Here is a 25,946-nt window from a genome sequence, read left to right as displayed (position 1 = left end):
CCTTTCAATATCCTGCTTTCATTTCCTTCAGATAGAAACCCAGAAATGTAATTGCTAGATATATATGGTAGTTGTATTTTTAATTTTTTTAAGGAAACTCCATACTGTTTTTCATAGTGATTGAACCAATTTACATTCCCACCAGCAGTGCATAAGGGTTCCCTTTTCTCCATATGCTCACCAACACTTATCTCTTTCTTCTTGATGATAGCCATTCTAACTAGTATGAGGTTGATATTTCATTGTGGTTTTTATTTGCATGTTCCTGCTGACTTGTGATGTTGAGCATCTTTTTTTTTTTTTTTTTTTTTTTTTTTTTTTTTTTTTTTTTTTTGCGGTATGCGGGCCTCTCACTGTTGTGGCCTCTCCCGTTGCGGAGCACAGGCTCCGGACGCACAGGCTCCGCGGCCATGGCTCACGGGCTTAGTTGCTCCGCGGCATGTGGGATCTTCCCGGACCAGGGCACGAACCCGTGTCTCCTGCATCCGCAGGCGGATTCTCAACCACTGCGCCACCAGGGAAGCCCTTGAGCATCTTTTAATGTACCTGTTGGCCATTTGTATATCTTCTTTGGAAAAATTCTATTCAGTTCCTCTGCCCATTTTTTAATCCGATTGTTTGGGTTTTTTTGTTATTGAGTTGTATTCTTTATATATTTCAGATGATAAACCCTTATCCAATATATGGTTTGTAAATATTTTCTCCCTTTCTATAAGTTACCTTTTCATCTTGTTGATTGTTTCTTTTCCTGTGCAGAAGCTCTGTAGTTTGATGTAGTCCAACTTGTTGATTTTGCTTTTGTTGCTTGTGCTTTTGGTATGCTAAATATCATTGCAAAGACCAATGTCAAGAACTTTCTTCCCTATATTTTCTTCTAGGTATTTTATTGGTTTCAGGTCTTACATTTAAGTCTTTAATCCATTTCAAGTTAATTTTTTGAGTGATATATATAGGGGTCCAATTTCAATTTTCTGCATGTGGCTATCCATGTGGTTTTCCCAACACCATTTGTTGAAGAGACGATCCTTTCCCCATTGAGTGTTCTTGACTCCCTTGTCAAATCTTAGTTCACTCTATATGTGGGGTTTATTTCTGGTCTCTCTATTTTGTTCCAGTGGTCCATATATCTATTTTTGCCAGTAATACTGTTTTAATTACTATAGCTTTATAGTATAGTTTGAAATCAGGAAGTGTAATGCCTTTGGCCTTGTTCTTCTTTCTCAGGATTACTATGGCTATTTGGGATCTTTTGTGGTTTCATATACATTTTAGGATTGTTTTTTCTATTTCCGTCAAAAATTCCATTGGAATTTTGATAGAGATTGCATTGAATCTGTAGATGACTTTGGGTACTATGAATATTTTAACAATATCAATTTTTCTGATCCATGAACATGGGATATATTTCCATTTGTTTATATATTCTTTAATTTCTTTCATCAAAGTTTTGTAGTTTTTATCACACAGCTCTTCACTTCCTTGGTTAAGTTTATTCCTAAATATTTTATTATTTTTTATGGTATTGTGATTGGGATAGTTTTATTACTTTTGTTGATATTTTGTTATTATATAGAAACAACTGATGTATGTTGACTTTATATCCCACAACTTGATTGAATTCATTGATTAGTTTAACAGTTTTTTTGGTTGAATCTTTTAAGATTTTCTATGTATAATATCATATCATCTTAAATAATGGCAATTTTGCTTCTTCCTTTCCAATTTGGATGCATTTTATTTTTTGTCTTGCCTGATTGCTCTAGCTAGGATTTCTAGTATTTTATGAATAATAGTGATGAGAGTGGGCACCCTTGCCTAGTTCCTGATCTTAGAGGAAAAGCTTTCAATCTTTCATCATTGAGTATGATGTTAAGCTATGGGTCTGACATAATGGCCTTTATTATGTTGAAGTAAACTCCTTCAATATTCAGTTTGTTGAGAGTTTTTGTCATGAAATTTTGCTGAATTTTGTCAAATGTCTTTTCCCCATTTATTGAGATGATCATAAATATTTATCTTTCATTCTATTAATGTGGTATATCACATGTATTGATTTGTGTATATCAAACTATCCTTGTATCCCAGGGATAAATCCCACCTAGTTGGTGTATGATTGTTTTGATGTGTTGTTGAATTCAATTTGCTAATATTTTTTGAGAATTTTTGCACCTATATTCATCAGGAATATTGGTCTAGTTTTGTTTTCTCATAGTGTCCTTATCTGGCTTTGGTATCAGGGTAATGTTGGCCTTGTAAAATGCATTTGGAAGTATTTCCTCCTCTTCAGTTTTTTTCAAAGAGTTTGAGATGAATTGGCATTAACTTTCCTTTAAATGTTTGGTAGAATTCACCAGTGAAGCCATTTGGTACTGGGCTTTTCTCTGTTGGGAGGCTTTTGATTACTGATTCAGTCTCTTTGTTCATTATTAGAATCTTCAGAGTTTCTATTACTTTCTGATTTAGTCTTGGTAGGTTGTATGTTTCTAGTAATATATTCATTTCTTCTAGGTTATCCAGTTTGTTGGCATATAACTTTTCATAGTAATCTCTTATGGCCCTTTGTATTTCTGAGCTATCATTATGAGCTATCAGTTGTGATATCTTCTCTTTCATTTCTGATTTTATTTATTTGGGTCCTCTTTTTTTCTTAGTCTACCCAAAGCTTTGTCAATTTTGTTTATCTTTTCAGAAAACCAGCTCTTAGTTTTGCTGATATTTTCTATTGTTTTTCTGGTCTCTATTTCAGTTATTTCCACCATGATTTTTGTTATTTCCTTTCTTCTGCTAACTTTGGGCTTACTTTGTTCTTTTTCAAGTTCCTTGAAGTGTAAAGTTAGGTTGTTTATTTGAGATGTTTCTATTTTCTTAATATATGCATTTATCACTATAAATTTCCCTTTGAGACTGTTTTTGCAGCATCCTGTAGGTTTTAGTGTGTTGTCTTTCCATTTTCACTTGTTTCAGGATATTTTTTATTTCCATTTTGATTTATTCTTTGACCCATTGGTTGTTCAGGAGTGTGCTATTTGATTTCCACATATTTGTAGATTTTCTAGCTTTCCTTTTATTGTTGATATCTAGTTTCATACCATTGTGGACAAAAAAGATAGTATGATTTCAATCCTCTTGAGTTAGTTAAGACTTGTTTTGTGTCCTGTCAGATGATCTATCCTGGAGAATGTTCTGTGTGCAATTGAGAAGATTGTGTATTCTGCTGCTGTTGGATGAATTGTTTTGTACATGTCTGTTAGGTTTACTTGGTCTAATGTGTGTTTTGAGTCCAATGTTTCTTTTTTGATTTTCTGTCTGGATGATCTATCCATTGCTAAGTGGGGTATTGAAGTCCCCTAATATTGTATTGTCTATTTCTTCCTTCAGATCTTTTAGTATTTGCCTAAGATAATTAGCTGCTCTGATATCATGTGAGCATATCATTGATTGTTATATCTTCTTAATGAATTGACCACTTTATTATTTTATAATGACCTTATTTGTCTTTTGTTACCATTTTTGGTGTATGGTCTTATTTTGTGTGATATAAATATAGTTATACCCACTTTCTTTTGGTTTCTACTTGCATGGAGTATCTTTTTCTATCCCTTCACTTTGAGCCTGTGTGTGGACTTAAATCTGGAGTGAGTCTCTTGTAGGCAGCATATAGTTGAGTCTTGTTTTTTTATCTGTCCAACCACTCTGTGCCTTTTGATTGGTAAATTCAATCCATTTACAGTTTGAGTAATTATTGATATGAAAGGACTTACTATAATTACATTTCATTCATTGCTTTCTGCCTATTTTATAGTTTCATTGTTCCTATTTCCCTCTACTTCTGCTTACCTTTTTAAATTGGTGATTTTCCGTGGTTGTGTCCTCTATTTCCCCTTTCTTTGTCTTTTGTGAATCTAATATAGATTTTTGTTTTGTGGTTTCCATTAGGCTTACATAAAGGCTCTTATAGATAAAATAGTCCATTTTAAGCTGATAGCAACTTAACTTTGCATACAAAGCTCCACCCATTTACTATCCCTATTTTATCTTTTTGACATCACACTTTACCTCTTTTTATATTGTGCATTCATTAACAAATTATAGTAGCTCTAGTTTTTTAATTAGTTTTTATTGGAGTATAGTTGCTTTACAATGTTGTATTAGTTTCTACTGTACAGCAAAATGAATCAGTTATACATACACATATATTGCCTCTTTTTTGGGATTTCCTTCCCATTTAGGTCACCAGAGTGCAGTAAGTAGAGTTCCCTGTGCTGTACAGTATGTTCTCATTTGTTGTCTATTTTATACATAGTATCAATAATGTATATGTGTCAATTTCAGTTTCCTCACCCCCTCCTCCACTTTCCCCCTTGGTATTCATACATTTGTTCTCTATGTCTGTGTCTCTGTTTCTGCTTTACAAATAAGATCATCTATACCATTTTTCTAGATTCCACATATGTGTGTTAATATACGATATTTGTTTTTCTCTTTCTGACTTACTCACTCTGTATGACACTCTCTAGGTCCATCCACGTCTCTACAAATGACCCAATTTCATTCCTTTTAATGGCTGAGCAATATTTCATTGTAAATATGTACCACATCTTCTTTATCTTTCAGTTGACACTTAGGTTGTTTCCATGTGCTGGCTATTGTAAATAGTGCTGCAATGAGCACTGGGGTACATGTCTCTTTTTGAATTATGGTTTTCTCAGGGTATATGCCCAGTAGTGGGATTGCTGGGTCATATGATAGTTCTGTTTTTAGTTTTCTATGGAACCTCCATACTGTTTTCCATAGTGGCTGTATCACTTTACATTCCCACCAACAGTGCATGAGGGTTCCCTTTTCTCCACACCCCCTCCAGCATTTATTGTTTGTAGATTTTTTGACGATGGCCGTTCTAACTGGTGTGAGGTGATACCTCATTGTAGTTTTGACTTGCATTTCTCTAATGATTAGTGATGTTGATCATCCTTTCATGTGCCTCTTGGCCATCTGTATGTCTTCTTTGGAGAAATATCTATTTAGGTCATCAACCCATTTTTTGATTGGGTTGTTTGATTTTTTTTATATTGAGCTGCAATGAGCTGCTTGTATATTTTGGAGATTAATCCTTTGTCAGTTGCTTCGTTCGCAAATATTTCCTCCTGTTCTGAGGGCTGGCTTTTCATCTTGTCTATGGTTTCCTTTGGTGTGCAAAAACTTTTAAGTTTCATTAGGTCCCATTTGCTTATTTTTGTTTTTATTCTCATTACTCTAGGAGGTGGGTCAAAAAGGATCTTGCTGTGATTTATGTCAAAGAATGTTCTGCCTGTGTTTTCCTCTTAAGAGTTTTATAGTGTCTGGCCTTACATTTAGATCTCAAATCCATTTTGAGTTTATTTTTGTGTATGGTGTTCGGGAGTGTTCTAATTTCATTCTTTTACATGTAGCTATCTAGTTTTCCCAGCACCACTTATTGAAGAGGCTGTCTTTTCTCCATTGTATATTTTTGCCTCCTTTGTCATAGATTAGATGACCATAGGTGTGTCAGTTTATCTATGGGCTTTCTATCCTGTTCCATTGATCTATATTTCTGTTTTTGTGCCAGTACCATACTGTCTTGATTACGGTAGCTTTGTAGTATAGTCTGAAGTCAGGGAGCCTGATTCCTCCAGCTCCGTTTTTCTTTCTCAAGATGGCTTTGGTTATTTGGGGTCTTTTTTGTTTCCATAGAAATGGTGAACTTTTTTGTTGTAGTTCTGTGAAAAATACAATTGGTAATTTGATAGGGATTGCATTGAATCTGTAGATTGCTTTGCATCGTATAGTCATTTTCAAAATATTGATTCTTCCAATCTAAGGACACAGTATATCTCTCCATTTGTTTTTGTCATCTTTGATTTCTTTCATCAATATCTTATAGTTTTCTGCATACAGGTCTTTTGCCTCCTTGGGTAGGTTTATCCTGGGTATTTTATTCTTTTGTTGCAATGGTAAATGGGATTGTTTTCTTGATTTCTCCTTCTGATTTCTTGTTGTTAGTGTATAGGAATGCAAGAGATTTATGCGTATAAATTTTGTATCCTGCTACTTTACCAAATTCACAGATTAGCTCTAGGGGTTTTCTGGTGGCATCTTTAGGAATTTCTATGTACAGTATCATGTCATCAGCAAACAGTGACAGTTTTACTTCTTCATTTCCAATTTAGATTCCTTTTATTTCTTTTTCTTCTCTGATTGCCATGGCTAGGACTTCCAGAACTATGCTGAATAATAGTGGCGAGAGTGGACATCCTAGTCTTGTTCCTGATCTTAGAGGAAATGCTTTCAGTTTTTCACCATTGAGAATGATGTTTGCTGTGGGTTTTTCATATATGGCCTTTGTTACGTTGAGGTAGGTTCTCCCTATGCCCACTTTCTGGAGAGTTTTTATCGTAAATGGGTGTTGAATTTTGTCAAAATCCCTTTCTGCATCTATTGAGATGCTCTTGCGTCCCTGGTATAAATCCCAGTTGGTCATGGTGTATGATCCTTTTAATGTGTTGTTGGATTCTGTTTGCTGGTATTTTGTTCAGGATGTTTGAGTCTGTGTTCATCAGTGATATTGGCCTGTAAGTTTCTTTTTTGTGGTATCTTTGTCTGGTTTTGGTGTCAGGGTGATGGTGGCCTCGTAGAGTGAGTTTGGGAGTGTTCCAGCCTCTGCAGTGTTTTTTGAAGAGTTTGAGAAGTATAGGTGTTAGCTCTTCTCTAAATGTTTGATAGAATTCGCCTGTGAAGCCATCTGGTCCTGGACTTCTGTTTGTTGGACGATGTTTAATCACAACTTCAGTTGCATTATTTGTGATTTGTCTGGTCATATTTTCTTTTCCTTTCTGGTTCAGTCTTGGATGGTTGTACTTTTCTAAGAATTTGTCCATTTCTTCCAGGTTGTCCATTTTATTGGCATAGAGTTGCTTGTAGTAGTCTCATGATCCTCTGTATTTCTGTGGTGTCAATTGTATCTTCTCATTTTTCATTTCTAATTTTATTGATTTGGATCCTCTCCCTTTTTTACTTGATGAGTCTGGCTAAAGGTTTATCAATTTTCTTTATCTTCTCAAAGAACCAGCTTTTAGTTTCATTGATCTTTGCTATTGTTTTCTTCATTTCTATGTCATTTATTTCTTTTTTTTTTTTTTTTTTGCGGTATGCGGGCCTCTCACTGTTGTGGCCTCTCCCGTTGCGGAGCACAGGCTCCGGACGCGCAGGCCTAGCGGCCATGGCTCACGGGCTTAGTTGCTCCGCGGCATGTGGGATCTTCCCGGACCAGGGCACGAACCCGTGTCTCCTGCATCGGCAGGCGGACTCTCAACCACTGCGCCACCAGGGAAGCCCTATGTCATTTATTTCTGCTCTGATCTTTATGATTTCTTTCCTTCTACTAACTTTGGGTTTTGTTTGTTTTTTCTCTAGTTGCTTTAGGTGTAAGGTTAGCTTGTTTATTTGAGATTTTTCTTGTTTCTTGCGGTAGGATTGTATTGCTGTAAACTTCCTCCTTAGAACTGCTTTTGCTGCATCCCATAGGTTTTGGGTCATTGTGTTTTCATTGTCATTTGTCTTTAGGTATTTTTTGATGTCCTCTGATTTCTTCAGTGATCTCTTGGTTATTTAGTAACATTGTTTAGCCTCTATGTGTTTGTATTTTTTAGTGTTTTTTTTTCCTGTAATGTATTTCTAGTCTCATAGTGTTGTGGTCAGAAAAGATGCTTGATATGATTTCAGTTTTCTTAAATTTACTGAGGCTTGACTATGACCCAAGATGTGATCTATCCTGGAGAATGTTCCATGAGCACTAGAGAAGAAAGTGTATTCTGCCACTTTTGGGTAGAATGTCGTATAAATATCAATTTAGTCTATGTGGTCTATTGTATCATTTAAAGCTTGTGTTTCCTTATTTATTTTCTGTCTGGATGATCTGTCCATTGGTGTAAGTGGGGTGTTAAAGTCCTCCACTATTATTGTGTTACTGTCAGTTTCCCCTTTTATGGCTGTTAGCATTTGCCTTATGTACTGACATGCACCTATGTTGGGTGTATAAATATTTACAGTTGTTATATTTTCCTGGACCAATCCCTTGATCATTATATAGTGTCCTTCCTTATCTCTTATAATAGTCTTTATTTTAAAGTCTATCTTTTCTGATATGAGTATTGCCACTCCAGCTTTCTTTTGATTCCCATTTGTATGGAATATCTTTTTCCATACCCTCACTTTCAGTGTGTATGTGTTTCTGTGTCTGAAGTGGGTCTCTTGTAGACAGCATATATACGGGTCTTGTTTTTGAATTCATTCATCTAGTCTGTGTCTTTTGGTTGGAGCATTTAATCCATTTGCACTTAAGGTAGTTATAGATATGTATGTTCCTGTTACCATCTTCTTAATTGTTTTGGGTTTGTTCTTGTGGGTCTTTTCCTTCTCTTGTGTTTCCCACCTAGAGAAGTTCCTTTAGCATTTGCTGTAAAGCTGGTTTGTTGGTGCTGAATTCTCTTAGCTTTTGCTTGTCTGTAAAGCTTTTGATTTCTCCATTGAATCTGAATGTGATCCTCACTGAGTAGAGTAATCTTGGTTGTAGGTTTTCCCCTTTCACCACTTGAGATATGTCCTGCCACACCCTTCTGGCCTGCAGTTTCTGCTGAAAAATAAGCTGATAACCTTATGGGGATTCCCTTGTAGGTTATTTCTTGATTTTCCCCTGCTGCATTTAATAGTTTTTCTTTGTATTTAATTTTTGTTAGTTGGATGGATTAATATGTGTCTTGGTGTTTTTCTCCTTGGGTTTATCCTGTATGGGACTCTCTGCACTTCCTGGACTTGATTGACTATTTCCTTTCCCACGTTAGGGAAGTTTTCAACTACAGTCTCTTCACATATTTTCTCAGGACCTTTCCCTTTCTCTTCTTCTCAGATCCCTGTAATTCAAATGTTGGCATGTTTAGTGTTGTTCCAGAGGTCTCTTAGGCTGTCTTCATTTCTTTTCATTCTTTATTCTTCTCCATGGCAGTTATTTCCACCATTCTATCTTCCAGCTCACTTCTCCATTCTTCTGCCTCAGTTATTCTGCTGTTAATTCTTTCTGGTATATTTTTTATTTCAGTTATTGTGTTGTTCATCACTGATTGTTTGTTCTTTAGTTCTTCTAGGTGCTTGTTAAACATTTCTTGTATCTCCTCTATCCTTTCCTCCATTTTGTTTTCAAGATCTTGGATCATCTTTACTGTCATTACTCTGAATTATTTTTCAGGTAGATTTCCTATCTCCTCTTCATTTATTTGGTCTTGTGGGCTTTTACCTTGTTCCTTCATCTGCAACATATTTGTTTGTCGTCTTATTTTGTCTAACCTACTGTGTTTATGGTCTCCTTTCTGCAGGCTGCGGGGTGGTAATTCCTCTTGCTTCTGTTGTCTGCCCCCTAGTGAGTGAAGTTGGTTCAGGGGCTTGTGTAGGCTTCCTGGTGGAAGGGACTGGTGCCTGTGCTCTGGTGGGTGGAACTGAGTTTTTTCCCTCTTAGGGCAGGGCCACGTCAGATGGTGTGTTTTGGGGTTTCTGTGAGCTTAGTACAACTTTAGGCAGTCTGTCTGCTGATGGGTGGGGCTGTGGTTCTCTCCTGTTGGTTGTTTGGTGTGAGGTGTCCAGCACTGGAGCCTGCAGGCAGTTGTGTGGGGCTGGTTCCTGGTGTTTATGTGGATACCTCCAGGAGCACATGCACCGATTAATATTTCCTGCACCCAGGGATTCTCTGGCGGTCCAGTGTCCTGGAGTTGGTGCTCCCACCCCAGAGGCCCAGGCCCGACCCCTGGCCAGGGAGCCAAGAGCCCGCAAGCTTCACAGAGCGGCCAGAGAAAAAAGGAAAAATAGAAAAGAAAACAAACAGACAAACAAAATCCAAGACAAATAGCAGCAGCAGCAACACAACAAACACACACACAGAAAAAAGAAAAGAAAAGAAAATCAAAACAAGAGCACAAACAAACAAAGGAATTCAAAGATGAGAATAGTCCATAAGGACTAAACTAACAAAAACAAAAAAATGAAAAAACTAAAACAGAAAGCAAACAGCAAAAAAAGTGAAGAAAACAAAACAGAGACATAAAAACAATAAAAAATAAAAGGGAAAGAAAAAAACAAGAAAAAACCCACAAAACAACAAAAAAGTAAAGTAAAAATTTAAAAATATATATATTAAAAAGTTCTTTTTAAATAAAAAGAAAGAATAAAAAGGTAAAAAATAATAAAAGCAACAGCACCAACAACTTAACAAAATGAAACAAACAAAAAAATAATAGTAATAAGTATATTTTTCTGGGGACTCCTCTGTCAGTGTCCTTGCCCTCACAGTGAGCCAGAGCCAATCCCTGTCTCCCCAGGAGGCCTTCCAATACCTCTAGTTAGGCCTCGGGACCTGCTGTGGGTACTGTGGGGCCAGCTCAGACTCTGACCTGGCCAGACTCCTTGTCCCCAGAGTCCACTGCTTCAAAGGCTAGACTGGTCTCAGTTGTGGAACACTCATTGTCTACCCCAGTATTCCACAGATGCAGGATTTAGCAAGCCAATCTCAGGGATTTAATCCATGGCTTGCGCAGCTGCACAGAAAGATTTCCATTCCTCTTCCTTAGTCGCACTGTCCCTGGGCCTCAGCTTTGGTTTTGACCCCACCTCTGCGTGTGCATCACCCTCAGGCATCTGTTCCTTGCCCCGGTGAGAGGGAGCGAAAGCAGTGGCTGCTTTCGGCACACTTACTCAGGCCTGGGAGGGGTACAGTGGCCACAATTGGGCTGTGTGCAAATTGCCTGTGGTGGCAGAACCAGCAGGCAGTTGCAACAGACTGGCGCACTTGCTCTGCTGAGAGTCCCTCTCAGTGCCTGCGGAGGCAGGAGCTGGAATGTGGGGGGGCCCCTGCCCCCCACGTGTCTCTCAACAATGGCACCTCACTTTCCAGGCAGGCCACACTTCCTCTAGGGGCATTCCCAGCCACACATCCCCTCGCTCCTGTCCCCTCTGCTGTATCCACACAGCCAGCAGCATTCCTCTCCCCAGACCCATTCTCCCAACCCCACACTTTAGTTCTCAGACCCCGCCACCATTGACAGACTTTTGTCCCAGGCAGGCAGGGGGTGCCCAGAGCTGATTCCCAAGGAGGCTTTGGGGTGTGCAGCGCTCAGTCCCCCAGAGCCCACAGGCAGAGACCCCAGCTCGAGGGACAAGTGGTCCTGCTCAGATGGGAGCCCTTCTCAGTGCCTGCAGAGGCTGAAGAAGCTGGCAGGTGGGAAAAGGGGTTGTAGTGGCGGCTCCACCCCTCACGCACCACTGAACAATGACACCTTGCTTCTATGGTATCCTGGGCTTTTTCCACAGACTTTCCCGGTTGTGGAGCTCCTTACTCCTGTCCCTTCAGGCTGTCTTTTCACAGCCAACAGCTGTCCCCTCCCTGGGTCCACACTCCAAACCCCACTTTCCAGCACCCAGCTCCCCTCCGCAACAGGCAACTCACGACTCAGGCCAGAATGTGCAGAGCTGCAGTGTAGACCATGCATGCAGTCTTTGTCCTGCGTTCCACAGAGTGTCCACTGCATTCTCCTTTGATCCCCCAAAAGTCCGTTTCTGTCCCAGCTGATTTCCCCACTGTGAGGGAGTTTTTCTGAGTGTGGGGACCTCCCCTCACCTTCAGCTTCCCGCCAGATTGCTGGTCCCTGTTTTGATTCATCTTTTCTTTTTTTTCTTCTTTCTTTCATCCTAGCTGGTTTTGAGGGGATTTTTCTTGTCCTTTTAGGTTGTCTGAAGTCCTCTGCTAATGTTCAGCAGGTGCTCTATGAGAATTGTTCCATTTGTAGATGTATTCTTGATGTACTTGTGAGGAGCGACAAATTCCACGTCCTCCTATTCCACCAACTTGACTCCTCTCCAGTAGCTGTAGTTATTTTTAATACTCTTTTGCTTTAACCTTTATACTGTAGTTGTGGTTAACACACCATCCTATTACAGAATTAGAGTGTTCTAAATCTGCATACTTACCTTTACCCATGTATTATATACTTTCATGTTTTCATTTCACTAATTAGCATCTTTTCCATTCAGCATTTCTTGCATTGCAGGTCTGATGGTGATGAAATCCCTCAGCTTATGTTTGTCTGGGAACATCTTTATTTCTCCTTCATATCTGAAGGATAACTTTTCCATATAGAGTATTCTTGGCTGACAGTTTTTTTCTTTCAGCATTTTGAATATGTCATTCCACTCTCTCCTGGCACGTAGGGTTTCTGCTGAGAAAACTGCTGATAACCTAATGGGGGTTCTTTTGTAGGTCACAATCTTTTTCCTCTGGCTGCTTTTAGGAATTTCTCTTTATCTTTGATCTTTGACAGTTTCATTGTAATTTATCTTAAGAAGGTCTTTTTGCATTGAGATAATAGGGTGATTAGCATCATGAATTTGGATGTCCCAGTCTTTTCTTGAGTTTGGGAAGTTCTCAGCTATTATATCTTTAATAACTTTTCTGCTTTTTATCCCTCTCTTTTCCTTCTGGAACCCCAGTTATTATAATATTTGTATGTTTTATGGAGTCCTATAGATCACATAGGCTTTCTAAATCACTCTTTTTCATTATTTTTTCTTTGTTATCCTCTGATTTCAAATTTCCTATCCTTTAACTCATTTAATCTATCTTCCACTCAGTCTACTCTGAGATAGATGCTCTCTATTGCATTTTTCATTTTACTCATTGAATTCTTCAGCTCCAGAATTTCTGTTTGGTTGTTTTCCATGATTTCTATCTCTTTATTAAATTTCAGATTTTGTTCATGTACTGTTTTCCTGATTCCGTTGAATTGTCTTTCTGTGTTCTCTTGCTGCTCTTTTGGTTTCCTCAAAACTGCTATTTTGGGCTTCCCTGGTGGCACAGTGGTTGAGAATCCACCTGCCAATGCAGGGGACACGGGTTCAAGCCCTGGTCTGGGAAGATTCCACATGCTGCGGAGCAACTAGGCCCGTGAGCCACAACTACTGAGCCTGCACGTCTGGAGCTTGTGCTCTGTAGCAAGAGAGGCCGCGACAGTGAGAGGCCCGCGTACCGCGATGAAGAGTGGCCCCCGCTCGCCACAACTAGAGAAAGCCCATGCACAGAAACGAAGACCCAACACAGCTAAAAATAAATAAATAAAAATTTTTTAAAAACTGCTATTTTGAATTCTTTATCAGCTAGATCCTAAAATTTCGTGTCTTTGATTTTGGTTACTGGTGAATATTACCTTTTGGTAATATCATGTTTCCTTGATTCTTCATGTTCCTTGGAGTTTTGTGTCACTGCTTTCACATATGAAGTCGCAGACACCTCCTCAAAACTTTGCTAATTGCCTTCAGGTGGGAAATACTGTTCATACGTCCTGTTATATCTGGGGTTTTCCCTGACCTTGCATGGATATACCTGCTCCATGCTTCTTGTTCCCTCTTGTGGCATAATTATTAAGCTTTTATGTCTTGTCTGGTCTTACAGCTCACCAGGATGTCTGCTAGAAACCTCTCTTTTGTTTTTCAGAAGGTAACACTACAGTTCCAGTTTTTGGTTTCTCCCCTTCACATAGACCCTGGTCAGATATTTTGAGAGCATTTATTTTATTGGAGCTTGCTCTTGCCACTGAACTCAGGAGCACATATAAGGAGCTGGCCGGAGAGTGGGGGGAGGTGTGAGTCTTGCACTCTGGGCATTGGGGGTGACTGTGGGACTGGTGAGGGGATCATTGGGTGAGCGTTTACCAGAAGCTCACGGATGGACTTTCCACTGAAGTCCTGAACACAGTCATCAGGAACTATATCCCTTTAATATTGATATACTTACCTGCTTCTTTCCTGATTTCTTCCCTTCCCCTTTCCCCCAGTCATGGAGGTCCCAGCCTCAAATTTGTTTTGTTTTGTTTTGCTCGAGTAGCATGCTGGAATCTTCCCTCAGCAAGGCTGGAGTTCTACAAATTCTCTTTTGTCCTTGGGTGCCTGCTCAAGTCAGTACTCTTCAGGTTTTCCCCAACCCAACCATGGCCAAGAGGGGTTGGGGCAGGTTCAGCAGTCCTGCTGATTCCATAGCTCATACAATGGTCTTTCTGCCTATTACTGATGCACAGGTGGATGAGACTCCTCCCAGGTCCCTTGGCATATCTGGATCCCAGAACTTTAACAGAGGGACTTTTGTTCGTGGATGGATGCCTAACTAGTTGTTTAAAAGGGGGGACAAAAAGGAATATTTTATGCCACTATGATGCTGACATCACTTGTCCTTGTTATATTCAGAGTTGAGCTCAGTCTCCCCTATTCCACTAATCTTGACCCCTATTGCAATAGTCTTGAATAAAGTCTTTCTTACCATTTTTGACAAGTGCCAGAATAATTTCTTTTTAATAGTATCTCTCTTCCAACATCTTTCTTGCCTTGTTCCCATTTTTTTATGCTATTGTAAATGGAATTTTTTCTCTTTTTTTCTTGGATTTTTCATTGCTCATGTATAGAAATACAGTTGGTTTTTGTATTTTGATCTTGTACAATCTTGTTGAACTCATTTAATAGTTCCTTATGATTTTATGTATATAGGATCATACCATCTGAAAGTAGAGTTTTAATTCTTCCTTTCCAATCTGGATAACTTTCATTTCTTTCTCCTGCCTAATTGCCCTGGCTATTAGTGTTGAATGAAAGTAGCAAGAGTGGACATTCTTGTCTTATTCCTGATCTTAGGAAGACTTTCATAGTTACGTATGATGTTAGCTGTGGTTCTTTCATAGGTGCCATTTGTCAGGTTCAGGAAGTTCCCTTCTATTTCTTGTTTGTTGAGTTATCATGTAAAGGTGTTGGTTTTTGTCAAGTCCTTTTTTGTATCTGTTGAAACGATCATATTGTTTTTGTCCTTTATTTTATTAAAACATTACAATAATTGATTTTTGAATACTAAATCAACCTTGCATTTCTGAAACAAGTGCCACTTCATCATGGTGTATAATCCTTTTTATATATTGCTGGATTCATTTTGCCAGTACTTTACTGAGGACTTCTTATGTCTTTATTCATAAGAGATATTGATCTATTATTTTCTTGTGATATCTTTATCTGGCTTTGATACCAGAGTAATACTGACCTTATAGGATGAGTTTCAAGTGTTCCCTCCTCTTCTATTTTTAAAAGAATTTGTGAAAAATTGGTATTAATTCTTCTTGAAATGTTTGGTAGAATTCACCCTTGAAGCCATCTGTGCTTGTGCTTTTCTTTCTGCAAAGTTTAAAAATTACTGATTCTATCTCTTTATTTGTTGTAGCTCTATTCAGATATTCTGTTTCTCCTTGAGTCTGTTTTGGTGGTTTGTGTCTTTCTAGGAATTTATCCATTTCATTTATCTAATATGTTGACATACTCTTGTTTATAGTATTCTCTTAGGATCCCTTTCATTTCTGTGAATTTGATAGTTATTATTTTAGTAATTTGAGTATTCTTTTTTTTGGTCTGTTTATGCAAATATTTGTCAATTTTGTTGATCTTTTCAAACCTACTTTTGGTTTCATTGATTTTCTCTATTTTTCTTTTATGATCTATATATTTTTCTGCTCTAATGTTTATTATCTACTTCCCTCTGTTAGCTTTGGATTTAGTTGGCTCTTCTTTTTCCAGTTCCTTAAGATAGAACGATAGGTTATTAATTTGGGATCTTTTGTCTTAGTCAACTTAGAGTACTATAAAAAATTACTATAGACTGGGTGGCTTAAACAACAGAAATTGATTTTCTCACAGTTCTGGAGGCTGGAATTCTAAGGTCAGGGTGCCAGCATGGTTGGGCTCTGATGGGAACTGTCTTCCCAGCTTGCAGATGGTGCCTTATCCCTGTGTCCTCACATGGCTGGAAGTAAGACAGGGAGCAAGCTCTCTGGTGTCTCTTCTTATAAGGCCACTAATCCCATCATAAGCCTTCATGGCCTCATCTAAATCTAATGATCTCCCAAAGGGCCCATCTCCAAATACTATCACATTAGGGGTTAGGGCTTCAATATATGAATTTGTGGGGACTCAATTCAGTCTATAACATTTTTCTTCTCTGTAATGTAGGTGTTTGCTGCTATAAATTTCCTTCTATTCACTGCTTTTTTACTTCATCCCATAAGTTTTCCTTGTTATTGATTTCTAATTTCATTTCATTGTTGAGTGAAACAGCTGAGCTCCCCCTCCCCCAAGTAAGTTTCTAATTTCTGCTCTTTTTCATGTGTATGGATCACACTTTCCTGTTTCTTTTCATATCATAACTTCTTTTGAAAATTGGACATTTTCCATAATGTATTGTAGCAACTCTGGGTACTGATTCCCAGCCCCCAGGGTGTATTGTTTCCTGGTTCATTTGTTTAGTGACTTGGCTGCACTTTTTCTTTGAAGTCTGTTTCTCCCACAGTGTTCAGCCTCTAATGTCACCTCTCAGAGGGAACAGCCTTGGGCATGCACACAGTCACCCTGGAATGACACAGCTCTCTTGTTTATTTTCCTAATCTCCCTATTAAGCCTGCCTCTGTGGTACCTCACCCAGCTGTTAGCCTCCACTAATTGCAGGCTAATTGCTCCATTTTTATTTTTCTGACAGTTTCCCATACATAAAGTTCTCCAGTGATCTAATTAGATTTGGGTTCCCTTGTATTTGAGGCCAGTCTTAGGTATTTGTTCTGACCTCAGGAGGGTTCTTCTTAGCTGACTCTTCCCCTAGGTACTCTCTGTTAAACTTCTAGCTTTCACATGGTTTAGCTTGTTAATCTCATGAAGGTCCCAGCTTCACTGTAACTGCTTATCTCCCAAGTCTCCATTGTTTTTGACAGCACCCTTAGGCTTGAACTTCCCCATACTCTGTTACAAATAAAGTCTGTTCTCTTAGGAAGACTCTCTGTTCTTAAGTCCTGCCTTTCCCCCTGGGAACAATCTGTGAACCACTGTTCTGGAGCTATGGATAGGGACAGTGGACTGCTTCTCTTGGAGTGACACCCTTGCCCTACCAGTGGAGTGCTGGGTAACCCTGGTTTTCTTGGCTAGCCTCTCCCAGTGTGGAACCTCTACTCTATGAGTTACATCAGGGCAGGGGCACTCAGAGCCCACTATTCTTGGCCTGCCACCTGCGGTAGAGCTTCTGCCCTGTGCATGGGGGCTAGGTAGATGGAGGAAGCCTCACACCTACCAGTCATGCCATGCTGTAATAGAGCTTCTGCCCTATGGACCTGAGGATGGGGTGAGGTAGGAGGAGAAATGCTGATGAGTTTCCCCTCTTGGGGGGAAAGCATAGCCTTTGAATGGGACCTGAGGGGAAAGAGCGCTCCCAGGCTTTATTTGCCAGGAGTAGAGCTTCCATCTCACTGAACTGAAGCATAGAGTAGATCATGTCTCAAATGCCATAGACTCTCACTTTTCTTATTAAGAATTCATTGATTTTCTTGTGTAAATGTTTCTCCATTTGCTGTATGCCCTTAGGACATTCACAGTTTTCAGAGACTTTAAATTGTTTTTGTTTGTTTTTATAATTTTTACCAGTTATGGTGGTTTTATTGGAGAGAGGCTCTGTGGAGCTCCTCACACTGCAATTCTGGAAATGTCCAACTCTCATTTATTTTGAAGGTTCTTTTTTTGTTTTTACTCTCAGATCATACCCTTAATTCAGGTGTTTGCAAACTACAGCCCTTGGATCAAATCTGGCCTCTTTTCCTAAATAAAGTTTCATTGGAACATAGTCATGCCCATTTGTTTATGTATTGTTTATGTGTGACAGAGTTCAGTAATTGCAATTGAGACCATTTGGCCCACAAAGCCTAAAATATTTAATGTCCGGCCCTTTACGAGAAAACTGACAACACCTACTTTAGTTGATAAGCTTTACTAAAGTCTTTCATTACTTAAAGATATAAGTGCTTCCGTAGTAAATATGAGTTGTCAAGAGTACCAACAATAATTAAAATCAGATTTGGCTTAAAGGCAAAATTAGTAGATTTGTAATATAAACATGATATTTTTTTGTTTTTCCAACATTTTCAGATCTGGTAGCTCAGCGAGGCGAAAGACTGGAATTATTAATAGATAAAACAGAAAATCTCGTGGATTCGGTAAGTATGGGATATGGTAATATTTTTTCAGAATGTAAACTAGAGAAACTGTGGTTGATGGCTAATATAATAGGGAAATGTCTTAAATTCAATACTTTAATGTTTTTTTTCCATTCTAACCCCCATCATGTGACTACGTTGTGATCATGAGGATAACAATGAGGCATAGAAAACCACAACCCATTAATAGCCATTAAGGAAGCTTTCATTTGGAAAACATAACTCAATATAAAGAAACAATTTTTTTTTTTTTGGTACGTGGGCCTCTCACTGCTGTGGCCTCTCCCGTTGCGGAGCACAGGCTCCGGACGCGCAGGCTCAGCGGCCATGGTTCACGGGACCAGCCGCTCCGCGGCATGTGGGATCCTCCCGGACCGGGGCACGAACCCGTGTCCCCTGCATCGGCAGGCAGAATCTCAACCACTGTGCCACCAGGGAAGTCCAAGAAACAATTTTTTAAAGCTTTGGATTGATGCCTACATAATTTAGTGCCTTAGCTACAATACCAGTCTGTTCTCTGTATATTTGTAAAACACAAAACTAAAGTGCAGGCCAGTTGTGACCCATTATGGATCCTAAAAATCAGACAATTCAGTCACTTTCTTGCTTACCATGACCGCTTGAGCTTTTTCTGTATTAAGCAAGAGGCAGAGATTGATAGGGAAGGATGTGTCCCTGTAACCTACTTAGGCTACAGTTACGTGTGTCTCCGCATTTTCCATCTGGTTGGTGGATGAAAGTTTTCAGGAAAGATGATACATATACAGTGAATAGAAGGAGGGCAGAGATCAGTTACAGTTTGGGTCTACACAATTACAAATTTACACGAAGAGTAGAAATTTATACCCCTTGAAACAGACATCAGTGAGTGATCTTGTTCATTCTTAGTGACAGGTAGATTGTAGTGGTTAAGAGCACAAGCTCTAGAGTCTGGTTGCCTGGGATTGAATCACAGCTCTGTCACTCACTAGTTGTGTGACCTTAGGCAAGTTACTTAAACTCTCTATGCCTCAGTCATCATCATCTGTAAAATGAAGATGAATCTTTTTCATAGTGTTTTGAGGGTTAAAGCACACAATGCATGCAAAATCCCTAACACAGTGTCTGATACATAGTAAGAGCTGTTTAAAGGTTTATTGTTATTGTTAGTTTTACAGAGACATCTATTAACAGTAGGTCTTAGGGGGATAATAGTTTTTTCACAAAAGTACGTGGAAATTGGAGGAAGGGTGACACCATACAGGAAGTTAAGAGACCAGGGTTCTATAATGGCTCACTTTGTAAACCGTTGCTTGGGGACAAAGAGAGAAAACAGGTGTCTGATTGTAGATCTGATGACAAGTTTTTTGGTACTTCCAGTCTATCTCTTAGGTATCCTTAATCCCTGAAGATGACCCTATTTAGCTGGAGTGGCCTGTGTTTGACCAGTACTAGTATAGTCTGCACTTTCCAATAAAAGCTTTCTTAATTTTGTTAACTACATCACCCAGATTAGCAAAAGGTACTCATTAACTGCTGCCTCTTTTTATGGAGGAATAACAAATACAGTAAAGTGCAGCAAATGTACTACTTTAAATAAGTGTGCAGCTCAGTTATTTTTTTACATATGTTTTTACTCATGTAACCACCACCTAGGTCAAGATATAAAACACTATCAACACGTCAGAAGGCAGCCTCAAGCCCCTTCCAGTTAATAATCCCCAACAGAAGTAATTTTTCTGACTTATATCACCCTAGATAATGTTTTTCCCATTCTTAAAATGTATAGAAAAATGGAAACGTATGTTATGTATTTGCATCTGTCCCCTTTCACTCACCAGTATGCCTATGAGATTCATCCATGTTGTTGAATGTAGTAATAATTTATTATTTTTTATTGTTTTGTACTACATAATCCATTGTATAAGTCTACCTACCACAATTTATTTATCCATTCTCCTCTGTGGGGCTTTAATTCTGGATTCTCTATTTTATTCCATTGTTCTCTTTGTCTATCTTTATGCCAGTACCACACTGTATTGCTAACTGTAGCTTTATAGAATTCCCTAAGTCCTTCACTATGTTCTTCTCCAGGACCGTCTTCACCATTTTAAGTCCTTTGCATTTCCGTTTGTGTTTCAGAATAAGCTTGTTATTTTCCATCCTTAAAAAAGATTTTTATCTTTGATTGTGATTGCATTTAACTGATAGGTCAATTTAAGGAGAATTGGTAATCTTGACAGCATTGAGTCTTCCTATCCATAAACCTGACGTATGTCTGCTTTTGCATAGGATTTCTTTAATTTTTCTCACCAGTGTTTTTTAGTTTTTGGTGTGCAAGTCTTGCACATATTTTGTGAAACATACCTTTGAGAATTTCATGCTTTTGCATTCTATTGTAAATTTTTAATTTTGTTTTCCAATATTGCTAATTATATAGAAATGAAATTGATTTTTGTATATTGACCTGGTTTGTATCCTTCAACTTTGCAAAATTATTCTATGAGCTTTTTTGTAGGTGCTTACATTTTATTTCTTTTCCTTGTATTATTGCACTGACTAGAACCTTCTACACAATAGTGAAGACAAGTCGTGACTAGACATTCTTGAATGAAGCACATCTTATGGGGAAAAATTCAGTATTTTCACAATTATGTTGTTAGCTGTAGATTTTTTAATAGGTACCCTTTATCAGGTGAAAGAAGTTCCTTCAATTCCTCATTTCAGAGTTTTATTCATGAATTTTATCAAATATTTTTCTCTATTTATTGAGAAGATTATATGGTTTTTCTCCTTTAATCAGTTAATATGACTGAACCGAACTTACTAATATTTATTTCTGAATGTTAAACTAACCTTGCATTCCTGTAACATCATGATACATTATCCTTTTTATATAATACCTTATTGGATTTGCTATTGATTTATTCAGGAATTTGGCATCTGTGTTCATGAGGGATGTTAGTCTATAATTTATTTTTCTTTTTGGGCTTTGGTATCAGGGATATACTGGCCCCATCAAACAGGTTGGGAAGTGTTACCTCTCTCTCTCAATCCTCCAAAAGAGTTTAGGTAGTATCGACATTATTTGTTCCTTTGCTGTTTGGAAGGATTCACCAGTGAAGCAGTCTCAGCCTGGAGTTTTCTTTGTGGGAAGGTTTTAAATCTACCATTTTACTATTTGTTTCCTTTTTTTGACCATCTGTTCTTTGTTCCCTTCACTCTCTTTTTCTGCCTTCTGTTCCATTAATGAGTATGTCTTAAATTCCATTTTTATTCTGTTTTGTTATTTTGTGATTGCTTTAAGGTTTACAGTATAAGGCTTTAACTTATCATAGTCTACCTCCAAGTGGTATTATCCCACTTCACAAATAGTATGAGAACCTTATAATAGTATACCTCCAATTTTTACCTGGCCTTGGTGCTATTTTTTTTTTTTTTTTTTTTGTGATATGCGGGCCTCTCACTGTTGTGGCCTCTCCCGTTGCGGAGCACAGGCTCCGGACGCGCAGGCTCAGCGGCCATGGCTCACAGGCCCAGCCGCTCCACGGCATGTGGGATCTTCCCGGACCGGGGCACGAACCCGTGTTCCCTGCATCGGCAGGTGGATTCTCAACCACTGCGCCACCAGGGAAGCCCGGTGCTATTTTTGTCATACTTTTATTTACACATATAACCTTCAAACGAGATTTAAATAATAAGAAAAACATCTTTTCTGTTTATCCATGTAGTTAATATTTCTTGTAACTCTTTTCATTCTTTTGTGTAGATCCAGATTTCCATCTGGTGACATTTTCTTTCTGCCTGTAGGACGTCTTTTCACATTTCTTGTAGTGTAGGTCTGCTAGTAATGAATTCTTTCAGTATTTGATATCTGAAAAGTCTTTATTTCACTTCCTTTTTTAAAAGATATTTTCACAGAATAGAATTCTATATTATTTTTTTCTTTCAATATTTGAAAGATGTTTCATCACTGTCTTTTATATTGTTTCTGACAAAAGTTCCACTGTTGTTTTTACATATATAATTTGTCTTTTTTTCTTCTGGATGCTTATAAGATTTTTCTATCATTGGTTTTAAGAAATTTGATTATAATATACTTTGGTGTAGTTTCCTTTATGTTTCTTCAGCTCTGGGTTTGTTGAGCTGTGGGTTTGTAGGTTTTATCAAATTATGAAAACAGTCAGCTGTTATTTCTTCAACTATTTTTCTGTCCTTCTTTCCTTCTAGGACTCCAATTATGTGTACATTAAAGCACTTGAAGTTGTCCCACAACTCACTGATGCTCTGTTCACTTTTTTCAGTCTTTTTTCTTTCTGTGTTTCATTTAGGATAGTTTCTATTACAGTGTCTTCAAGTTTACTTATCTTTTTATTCTGCAGTTTGTAATCTGTTACTCCCATTTTGTGTATTTTTCATGTCTACAAGTTTGATTTTGATCATTTTTATGTCTTTCATGTGTCTCCTTAACACTTGCATACTTTCCTCTACATTGCTTAATATATAAAGTATATTTATAATTGAAATGTTTATTCCATTTACATATAAATATTGATAGAGTTGAGTTTAAGTAAGCTATGTTGCTCTTTGGTTTTTATTTGCTCTGTCCTCTTTGTTCCTCTTTTTTATTTTGTGTATTCAAATATTTAAAAAATTGTTTCATTTTATCACCTCTTGGTTTTTCTAACAGCCTTATATTTATTTATTGATCAATAAATCACAGACCATACAGTTGACCCATTTAAAGTGTACAGTTCAATGGGTTTTGGCATATTACATTATAATTTTTAATTGTGAAATATATACATATAATAAATTTGCCATTTTAACCATTTTAGTGTATAATTTAGTGACATTAATTACATTCACAGGGTTGTGCAGCCATCATCACTATCTATGTCCAAAACTTTGTCATTATGCCAAACAAATTCTGTAACTATTAACCAATAAGTTTCCATTCCCACTCCCCACAGCCCCTGGTAACCTCTTATCTACTTTTTGTCTCTATGAATTTGCCTATTCTAGAGGCCTATAATTGGAATCGTACAATTATTTGTCCTTTTGTGTCTGGCTTATTTCACTTAGCATCATATTTTCAAGTTTCATCCATGTTGTAGCATGTGTCAGGTCTTCATTTCTTTTTATGGCTGAATAATATTCCATTATATGGATAGACCACATTTTATTTATTCATTTATCTGTTGATGAACCGCTGAGTTATTTCCATCTTTGGGCGCTTGTGAATAATGGTGCTATGAACATTGGCATTCAAGTATCCATTCAAGTCCCTGCTTTTAGTTCCTTTGGGTATTTACCTAGGAGTGGAATTGCTGGGTCATATGGTAATCCTATGTTTAGCTTTTTGAGGGACTACCAAACATTTTTTCATAACTGCCACACCATTTTACATTCCCAGCATGTGCAAGGATACCAATTTTTCCACATCTTCACCAGCACTTGTTATTTTCCATATTTTTCTTATAGCCATCCTGGTGGGTATGAAGTGGTATGTCATTGTGGTTTTGATTTTCATTTCCCTAAGGACTAATGATGTTGATCATCTTTCCATGTGCTTATTGACAATTTGTATATCTTCTTGGGATAAATTATTCAAGTCCTTTGCCCATTTTTAGTGCATCATCAGCTGCTAGTGAAACCATCTACATGGAGTGGAGAGGCCATCAGGCTGGTCAGCTTGCCCTTGTCATTCTCACAGGGGTTCTTATATCTTTTTGTTCTTTTCTACTTACACCCACCCCCACCCATCCCCAAGGGAAGCTTTGGTAAGGTGTAACAATTATTCTTTATAGTTGAACTGGTTTTAAAGAGGTGATATATCAGTGTTCAAATACTGACCTGAGGACTGTGGAGAAATCTTCACCCCAACCTGTTGAATCACATAACTGTATTTAGGTTTATTAGTTTCATTGCTCACTACTTTTTCTTATTCATATTATCTTCCTCCTTCTTGGAGTCTTTATTGTGACCTAGTTTGTGAGTAATTGAAAAGAGTTTGGGCACCTGAGAAGTTCACCAACTATGTACAGTTTAGAGGGCACAGTCCCCAAGCCTCCCTCAATTCTGATACCAGCTGCAAGTTTGTTCATTCCCCAAACCATCCTCAGGTTTGATAACTCACTAGAAGGACTCACAGAACTCTATGAAAGCTATTATAGTTATGGTTTTTTACAAGCAAAGGTTACAGATTAAGCTCAGCCCAAAGAAGCAGCACATTGGGTGGAGTTGGGGAGGTAACAAACTCACAGTTTCTGTTGTTCTCTCCCCATGGACTCATTACTCTCCCAGCATAGATGTGTGATGACATTGTCAACAAAGAATTAATCAGTCCATCTAAGAAAGAAATGGAAAATTTTATTTGAGCCAAATTTGAGAATTATAATCAGGGAAGAGCATCTCGGAAAGCTCAGAGAACCGTTCTGCCCGTTAGAAGTCAAGTCACAGTTCTATAAGGCTTTTGAGACAGAGGACTGGACATTAAATGACATATTATTGATACACAATGCAGATGTAAGTGTCACTGTGACCCCTTACAAGATTAAGAAGGAATGTTATCTTTAAGCTGTCTTGTTGGTGCTGGGAGAATGTTGGTCTTTATGGTTGAGCAGGAGTTTTTGCTGATGGGGAAGGTTTGGTCAATGCATAATGCATATACACAGTGCACATTGTGGGGAGAGAGGAGGCCAAAAGGCAGAGAAAAATTTTTATGTTTAAATTTTTCTTGTCTTACCATAAAATATGAATTTGTTTCACAAAATACACAGAGCATTGTACAACAAGGAAGCTTGCCCAAGCTTCATTTTTCAGTTTTGTTGTTGTTGTTTTTATTGAAGTATAGTTGATTAACAGTGTTGCATTAGTTTCTGGTGTACAGTAAAGTGATTCAGTTATACATATATATATATATATATATATATATATATATGCTTTTTCACATTCTTTTCTTTTATGGCTTATTATAGGATACTGAACATAGTTCCCTGTGCTATACAGTAGGACCTTGTTATTTCATTTTTCAGTTTTTATTGTGGTTTCATTACATAAGCATGATTGACTGATTGCCTACTTGCTTAATCTCAGTGTCTAGTCTCTAGCTCCTCTAGAGACCCAGAGCCCCTATCCTAAATCATATAGTTGGGCTTTCTAGAGTGACTAGTCCCTGCACTAAATCACATTGTTACTATTTGGCTAGCCCATGGCCCCCAGGCAAGAAAAGTTTACCTCCCAGGAGCTGAGAGCAAAGGTCAGATCCCTTTTTGGGCAAGGTTAAATTCTTTATGATACAGTACACTTAGTAGGCATTTGGGTTGTTTCCAGTCTTGAAATTAGACAAATTGTGCAGTTAGAAACATTTCTGTATATGTCTTTAGATGAACTTATGCATATACCTCTGTTGGGTATATACCTAGGAGTGGAATCGCTGGGCTATTAGGGATTTTTGTTTGTTTGTTTTAAACTGCTTGTGTCCTAGTGGGAATGGTTCAGTAGATATTGAGAAATTGATGCTGCAACAGAAAATGGATAACTGAAGGATTGAAGTTCTTTGGGTTTGGGCCCTCATACGAGTAAATACATATCTTCCTATGGAAATTGAACAGGTTCTTATGGTTCACAATGCCAGGATTATACTGGGCAGAACAGGCAAATGTGTTTGCAGCCAACTAGATCATGCTTTCTTATTGGAAGCATGAAGACGAAAAGGCTTTTCTGCTATCACGAAGAACTACTTCTAGTGCTCAACATCACATGCATTGCTGTAGTGGAGAAGAAAAAGGAGGAAATCCTTTCCAGTGGGATCATACTGCTTACCATATATGTGGCAGAGTCCTGCTTTGCGGA

General features: G+C 38.1%; 1 protein-coding gene across 1 annotated transcript in view; it reads left to right on the top strand.

The window, feature by feature from the left end:
• The window catches only part of VAMP7 (vesicle associated membrane protein 7), a 67,943-nt gene that overhangs the window by 36,018 nt on the left and 5,979 nt on the right, over positions 1-25,946 (top strand). Inside the window, exon 6 of the mRNA XM_059050514.2 lies at positions 18,043-18,110. Within this exon, the coding sequence (XP_058906497.1) occupies positions 18,043-18,110 (68 nt within the window). The remainder of the gene's footprint in view (positions 1-18,042; positions 18,111-25,946) is intronic.

The sequence above is a fragment of the Kogia breviceps genome, chromosome X, assembly GCF_026419965.1.
Source record: "Kogia breviceps isolate mKogBre1 chromosome X, mKogBre1 haplotype 1, whole genome shotgun sequence".
Classification (NCBI taxonomy): Eukaryota; Metazoa; Chordata; class Mammalia; order Artiodactyla; family Physeteridae; genus Kogia; species Kogia breviceps.
Note: the sequence above shows the minus strand (reverse complement) of the source record. Positions and strands in the feature narration are given on the sequence as shown.